The sequence below is a fragment of the Thunnus thynnus genome, chromosome 7, assembly GCF_963924715.1.
Source record: "Thunnus thynnus chromosome 7, fThuThy2.1, whole genome shotgun sequence".
NCBI lineage: Eukaryota > Metazoa > Chordata > Actinopteri > Scombriformes > Scombridae > Thunnus > Thunnus thynnus.
The window spans coordinates 34031335-34039709 of NC_089523.1; the positions used below are offsets into that span (position 1 = coordinate 34031335).

The 8375-nt window shown below is 39.6% G+C and overlaps 1 protein-coding gene across 1 annotated transcript; it reads right to left on the reverse strand.

Annotated features, from left to right (window-relative positions):
- Nucleotides 1–2217: 2217 nt before the first annotated feature.
- Nucleotides 2218–5701, reverse strand: LOC137186595 (P2Y purinoceptor 14-like). Its single transcript, XM_067595640.1, has 2 exons — nucleotides 5452–5701; nucleotides 2218–4759 (listed from the first exon to the last, which is right to left on the reverse strand). The coding sequence occupies exons 1-2, from the start codon at nucleotides 5682–5684 to the stop codon at nucleotides 4093–4095; spliced, it is 900 nt and encodes a 299-aa protein (XP_067451741.1). The 5' UTR covers nucleotides 5685–5701; the 3' UTR covers nucleotides 2218–4092.
- Nucleotides 5702–8375: the final 2674 nt, after the last annotated feature.

Here is an 8375-nt window from a genome sequence, read left to right on the forward strand (position 1 = left end):
TCAGCTTGTTTCTCTGATAACTTAAGATTCAGATGTTCAGCAGGTTTCTACCAGGAGCTGAATTATCCGCAGAGGTCTCCTCCTCTCCAACAACAAACGTACATGGGGATTCAAACAGTAAAAATATTGAATAAAGATATTTCACGTTAAAAATCAGTGTTTCTCTGACGATGTTCATCGAGCAGCGAACTTTGTGGAGGGGCTTCTAGCCGGGCTGCTGCTAACATTTGTTTAGCTTGTTTCTCTGATAACTTAAGATCCAGACGTTTGATGACTAAAATCCTTCATCCAGTTAAAAGATGTAGTTAAAAACGACCAAGATCTCAAAGGTTTATCATAAATATGTGGCTTAAAACTGAATAAAAGTCCATTTATAACAGTTTCTGTTGAACAACCACAATACTGACGTATTATCTTGTATGCATATACTCTTTGGTAGACGCCATTGTGGCAAACAGCCACAACACCAATGTGTTATCTTCTATGTGTGTAAGTTACAATCATGGTGGACAAACACAACGCCTACACATGCATCTTGTGCACTATACTCTTTGGTAGAGGGGTATGATGGTGTATGATATGCCATTGACAAATGGCAATTTATTTACAGTTTATTTACAAAATGTGTTTAATACAAATACATGCAAAAGAAAACAATGTGTTTCACAAAAGATGACAAGTTAACACAGAAACATATAAATATATATGAATATATATCCATGTACATACACACAGCCGGGTGACACATTAAAGGAAAAACCTACATGAAGTGTCTCAAACATGCACTCGTCCACCTGTTGAGAATATGGTGAAGGATGACTCATCTCACCAAACCACTTTTTTCCATCTCTCTGTAGACCAGTGCCTGTGGTTTCTGCACCACTGAACTCTCAAATGTGCATTCTTCTTTTCTTGCATTGACATTCTCAGTCACCTTCTGTCTGTCCTTGCATATCACACTAATGCACCAGCATCAAATGTAAACTGTCAACTGCCACAGTTTCCTCCCTTATTTCCTGATGACATTCCCTTAGGTCTAAATTCAGATGTCACTTTAGTCACTGTTCGTATTGAAACTGTATAAATTGTGACTGAAGCTCTTGCCATCTGTGCCTCAACAATGAACCCTCTTTCAAAGTCACTTAGATCTTTTCCTCTCGCCATCTTGATACAAAATCAGAATCAGCTGGGCCTGTTCAACATTTGTACACAAGCTACAGAGCATGATTGGACGTTAACTGCTTGATTGTACACTTGTACTTTACTTGAGTATTTCCATTTGATGCTACTTTCTACATTTCAGAGGGAAATATTGTACTTTCTACTCCACTACATTTATTTGACAGCTTTAGTTACTTTTCAGTAACTAAACACACAATGGATACTATAACAAGCTTTTAAAATACAACACATTGTTAAAGATGAAACCAGTGGTTTCCAACCTTTTTGGCTTTTGACGTCTTACAAAAAGCAGTGTGTAGTCGGGGTCACATTTCACATGTCTATGAGTTGTTAACAGCTCCACCAAATAGTGATTTTTCCCTCTAAACTTCTCACATCCAAACTTTGTTTTTTCTTCTTTCCTCTCCCATTAATCATCTCACCACCCCTCAGATTTATCTGCTGACCCTTTTGAGGGGCCCGACCCCTAGGTTGGGAACCACTGGACTAAACTAGCTAACTGTATATAAAGTAGTTGAAACTAGCTCCACCTCCAGCAGCTACAACAGTAACATGCTGCTCTAACACTGATGCTTCACTATTAATAATCTAATGATGTCATATATAATAATATATCAGTCAGAGGGACCAAACCACTACTTTTACTGCAATACTTTAACTACATCAAGCTCATAATACTTATGTACTTTTACTGCAATACTTTAACTACATCTTTGTGTAGATTGATCAGTGTTGATTATTTCTTATTTTAAAAGTGTTTCCTCTTCAAATGCACACATTTATGGATCCTGTTTGCTCTAAATTTGGTTCATGACTGAGAGAGTTATTTGGTATTTTAACACGTTGCTAAAGTGTGAAGTTGTCACCTGTGATCTAGACATTTTGTTCTTCCTGCTTGATGAAGAAATGAAACTCTGAAGGCTAAATTTGGACAGTAAAATTGTTTCATGTTCACCAGAACAGGAGAGGAAACAGACCGGACATATTTAATCTTACTGATGACATCATTATACAGCTCAAAGGGTGAGACGGCGATGTTTTTATTGAGCCAAAATAGCACAAGATTCAGATCAACAACAAACTTGAAGAACTGTGAAGATCAGACAAACTTTACTGATAACAGATTAAAACACTGCAGCTACTGATTATTTATGTTTACCATCTGATGCTTTTTGGCCTCTTTTACTTCCTGTTCTTAAACATTTCCTGTCTGGTTCAGTCTCAGCTGCTTTCTAATAAACCCACAGTGTGCCTGTACTCTACCTGCCCAGAAAACTGATGCGTTTGTTGTCATAATTCATAGTAAATGACTTCAATTCAGAACATGAGCTGAGGTATGTAAAAAATGAGTCTAGATGCATCTTGGACCCTTTAAACAAACAAAACACATCATCCAAATACCTCTTCTATAAGAATATATTCTCCTTGAAGCCATGATTAGAATAAACAAACTTCTCTTCAAATGAGCCCAAATACAAGTTAGAGAATGAGGGTTAATGGTCAATTGATAAGAAAAAACTTTCTTTCTATCTTTATCCCAAGCAATCAGAAATGAAGGAAAATTCAATGACGTGCTCTCTAGAGAGATCAAAGAAATGGAAATGAAAAAATTCAACAGAGACAAGAAGGATGCGAGTGAGGGCAACATCTATTACTGGAGGAACCCTGAACAGAGCCCCAGAAGACGGCCTGCAGGACGTAAAAAAACTGACCAGCTGAACAGCCTCAAATTCCAGTTTTTTATCCAAACAAGCCATAGACGAACCAGGCATGACAGTCAGAAGAAGGAGTCAAGGCAGAGGAAAAGCTATACATGACGTGGGAAGAAGAGAAAGACCCTGGACCTGCTCTGATCATCCCTTACTTTTAAAAAAAATTCTCACTTTTAGTCAGTTTTGCTGATTAGAGCGAATTTGCCCGAAAATTGATCATTTTGACAGGAACATGAATGAAATGACAAATGACACAACAATTTTTAACAAAGAGGATACAAAAAAATCTGTCAAAGAACAACCTCTCATGGTATATAAGTAAGTATGTACGTATATATGTAAAGAGAGTTTTTTATGTCACACTAAGTCAGTCATTTATCTCATCACTAGGCCTTGTGTCGTATGTTGGAAAGATGAGTAAAGCACTGAAAACTCATATTGCTGAACATAGAAGCACTATTAGATGCAAAAACATGAATTATCCAGTAGCAGCACATTCTGTTGAATTTAATCATCATATTTCCTCTCTAGAATATATTTGTATTGAGAAAGTATTACTCCCTCCAAGGTACCTTGGATGTTTTACTTTCCAGGAGGGAACACTGTTGGATCCACCGTCTGAGAACCCTGTCACCTCATGGAGTAAATATAGATTATGACTTGAAGTGTTTTCTGTAATGTTCCTCTATTTAGTAGATATTTAGAATAAGTTGTTTATGATGTTTATTCACAGCTGAGGTTTAACTTTTTCTGTATATCTATTAGAAATCTATTCAACATGAATGTATTTTTCAACATATTTGAATGTGCTTAACCAAAGGGAATGTAAAATTTGAATCTCTATATGTGGTATGAAACATATTGGTTTTTGTCAGTTTATTTGAAGAGAATTGATTGGCTGTAGTTCCTGTCACTGTTTGTTAAAAGTTTTGATCTTCTGAAGGCTTTTTTTTTGTTTTTCTCCCCCTAATGGTGGAACATGATTATCTAATCACCATCAGCTGTGTTACTAGGGTGTAGCCTATATAACATACCCGTGCCTGTGTCCTAATATGATTGTTGAATTTGAAGAAGACCTGAGAGCCGAAACGTCATTCGAATAAGAGAGAAATATAAATGGAGCCAGAGTGTGTGTGCAACACTTTTTTCCTGCTCTCAAGAAGAAAAATACAGAAAATCACCAGAATGATCCTTTAAGTTACAGCCCATCGGTTTGTCTTGTTGAAGTGCTGAGCGATGCCTCACTGTTTGTGGCTCTCGGCTGCCCTTCACTGCGCCTCCTTGCCTTCTTGCTATGTGGACGGCTCAGCTGAGCCCGGAACGCCTCACAAAAGATGAAGTAGATTAGTGGATCCAGGCAGATGTTGAGAACTGACAACAGGACGGTCGTCTCCTTCAGGTAGTACAACATCAGGCTCAAAGAGCACCACCTCCTCAGGAAGGTGTAGGGAAGGCGAACCAGGTGGTACGGCACGAAACAAATGCAGAAGACGCTGACCAGCACCAACATTTTCTTACGTGACTTCATCAGCTTCTTGCAGCTGGAGGATGCCGGCTGCCTCTGCTGTGCCAGCAACACACTGCGGGAGGCGCTGTAGTAGAAGAAGACCAGGGAGACGAAGACAAACAGGAAGACGGCAGCGGAGCAGATGTGGTTGATTTTGAAGAACACAATGACCTGGGCGCTTAGCAAGGCGTCACAGGTGTCAGGGACATCGGTCAGAGTTTCCTGTGTGAGTAGTGACAAGGTGACATAGGTGATCACTATGGCCAGCAGGAAAACCCAGGTTACCATGGAGATGATGCGGGCAGCCTGCACTGTTTGCAGGATGTGATTTCCTAAAGGATGGATGATCTTCAGATACCTGGAGAGAAGAGAGGCAGGCGTCAGCAGATTATTTCACTGATTAACAGTGATACAAATCATCAAACCACATATTTCATGAGGAATGAAGATTCTAATATTAGTTCTAGAGGAGAGGACCAGCTCTTTACTCCTGCAATGATACGAGGACATGGAGAAAGCTCATGACCATTTCAGCTTGCAGGAGTTCCAATGTGCTTGTATTCTATGTCTGTGCATATGGGAAGATAAACTCACTTGAACTTGTATATTGTAAAATGTAACTTGTTTCAAATTAAGAATATGAGTGAAAGGGCTGCATTCATAGTTTAGGTTAAGTTAACAAATACAAATAGCTCTTCTAACGCAAACAAAAGTTATCTTGACTAAATTTTGCATGTTGTATAAACCCCTGGTCTTCATTCAGTGGATTCAGATCTGTTAATTTATTGAACTGCACAGGTTGTTGTTTGAAATTATAAATATAATTCAGATTAACTTCAGTTTTCATCTGTATTTTCTGAGTTTGAAGTCAGTTTTTTATTTGACTGTAAGAACTTACAGCTGTAGTTGCTGCTGTTGCTCTGTAGAGTCAGTATAAAGATAATGTGCAGGAATATAAAAACAGACAATAAAGCAATAAAATATTTATAAAAAGTGTTAACTGCACTGATAAACTGCATGGTTTGTTGGAGTCTAGGGTGGGGGATCTACCTGTTAGCAGCGATGTAGCCCATGAACAGGATGCTGGCATACATGTTGAGGTAAAAGGTGGAGACTCCAAAGTTGCAGTGGACCAGGCGGAAGGTGATGGAGCTGTTGGTGTAGTTGATGATGCGGAAGGGGAGGTAAAGGCAAAGCAGGAAGTCGGAGACTGCCAGGTTCTTCAGGTAGACCATCAGGATGCTGGATACCTGCTGCTGAGCTGAGCAGAAGTAAACCTTCATGGTGAAGCTGTTGAGGACCAAACCCACCTGGAGAGGAAACAAGAGGAACTCAGGACAGGTTTTTAAGAGATTAACATGTGTGCTGATTAGCATACGGAGGAGGAGGGAATGTGACTGTAATGTGAATATTTGACACTCACCAGAAACACCAGACTGTAGACCAGCATGAAGAAGAGGTGGGCTGATGTGTCGACCTGATCACAGTGAGTCATATTATCATCATTGTTGGTCTGGTTGGTGACTGAGGTCACTCCTTCTCCTACCAGGTCATCCATGTTTGTGGAGGTTCTAAGAAGGGTGAACACAATTATATCATCTTTATAGTGTTAAATATAGTTTCACACATTAACTATGTATCCTACTGAACCATCAGCTGACTTTATCATTACACATGTAAGACAGGAAGAAGCCTTGTGGATTAAATCTAAAGCAAGTCCAGGTGCCCTTTGTTAAGCATGTCTTTCAGCAGTCAGGTGTCCATATGAACAGTGAAAGAGGTTTTTCCTCGCTGTAATCATTCCTCCTGTTCATACTGGATATTAAAAGATCCCCTTCAAATGTGCTTTCAATGTAAGTGCTGGAGGCCAAAATCCACAGTGTGTCCACAGAGTCATTTAAAAGTTGATGTGAAGCTTATATGAGGCTTCAGCAGTCTGAGTTAGTCATATCAAGTGGATATCTGCTGTAAGTGCTGTTGCATAAATGCACCATGTTCATGATGCATAAGTGATAATTGATTCATATTTGATTCCATTATTTAATACAATAAATAAATAAATAATTTATTTGATTGAAAAAATTTGATGTATAGTTAAAATTTAAATCTGATGTGATTAAACAGATTTGTCTTGTACAGTATTGGAATATACTGATGTATAACAGGTAGCAAATGAACATAGATGACTGAAAGGGTTGTAACCACTAGTGCTGTAGCGGAGTGAGTGGTGGGCAGACGGGTGGCTGCCCCAGGTCCAGTTACAAAGGGGCCCACCTTGGGCCCAGTCTGCCTGCCTGAACATGCATTTTGTTGTTTAGTTGAATATTAATATTACATTATTAATATTATATAATAATATTATATTAATAAGTCTGTTTGTGTGTCTTGATTGTGACAAAAAATAAAAAGTCCTCAGAGTGTGTCTTCTGCAGAGTAGAGATGAGCCCCCACCTCAGCCAAGGGGTTCTCATCTTGTGTCTGGACATGAAGTGTGTCAGACGCATTTTTCACGTGCACATCTCATGCAAATGATATGTTGCATGTGTTGCATGTGACATGCCCGTGAAAAACACATCTGACACGCAGTATGATATGTGCATTGTTTCTTTTTGATAAGAACATAAATATGCTGTCTAAATGCCATCCTGGAGTTTCCTAATTGAATAGAGTTGCCAGAATCCTCGACTGCCTATGCCCCATCATCACAGGTGTTTCCACCACCATCTCCGCATGTTAGTGAAAATCAAGCTAACGCTAGCATGGGCTCCACGTGGGACGTGGGTTCTGTTGGCAGGACAGAAGGGGCTATAACTGAAGGACAAGGCTGCCAGTTTCACCTAGGTGAAAGTCAGTCATGCTCTCAAGGATGTATTTCCATTCCCATCTTTTCTTCATCAATCTCATCCACCGCGACTGCCTCGTTGACTTCAGTAGACCTTTCAGCTATAGATGAACCAGCAACACAGCCCAAACTCAAACAGTACCCCATCTCAGTTTTTGGACATGAGGCCAGGAGCTTCTCCTTATATTGGTATAGGAGGTACGCATTTTTACATTACAGACGTAGCAAGGATGCAGTATTTTGTAAAATGTGTCAGCAGTTTGGTGAGATAGGTGGGGAAGAGTAATTTAGACATCATGGATATAAGGATTAGAAACACATGAACACAGCTTGTTATAAACATGAAACCAGCAGAGCTCATCAGATAGCTGTGGAGAAATACAATAACTACAGAGAAGGCGACAAGTCCAGACATGGCACAATCATTCACAATCAGCTTGTCAACACAGAAGGCCGACAAAGTGAGATAATAGAAAGAAACCAGGAGCATATAAAAGTTATATTTGACATTGTGCTCACATGTGCAAAGCATGAGTTACCTTTATGTGGATACCAGGAAAATTAAGAGGCACAAAACGCTGGTGGTCGGCGGGCTCACAGGGGATAGCAGCTCCAAAGAGGACGGCAAGCGGACGACTGATGAGCCCCCGCAACGAGGAAAGGCACACTTGAAAAATTGTGAACTTTCCTTTAACTTAATACTTCTAGATATAACGTTACCAGAATTTTCACAGACATATCTGACCATTATGTTTCTGTGGCTTTGTTAGCCAGGCTAAGATGGTGTCTGTTGTTTGGTCCTCTAATTTGGTACAGATGTAAATATTTCAACAACTGCTGGATGGATTGCCATAAAAAGATATGTTTCTTATATTAAAAACACAGCGCAACACTTGTAAGGCCAATAGCTCACTAGGTAAATTGATCTCCGACTGTCTTGTCCTGAACACCGGCATTCCACAGGGGTGCATTTTATCTCCCCTTCTGTTCTCCATATATACAAATGAAGTAAAATGTTCATTTGGGCTGGATAAGATCATTGGAAATAAACAATTGCAACTCCAGAACCTATACAACCAGTCCACAACCAAAAAGGCAACCCAGGTCTATAACAATCCCACCCACCCCCTTC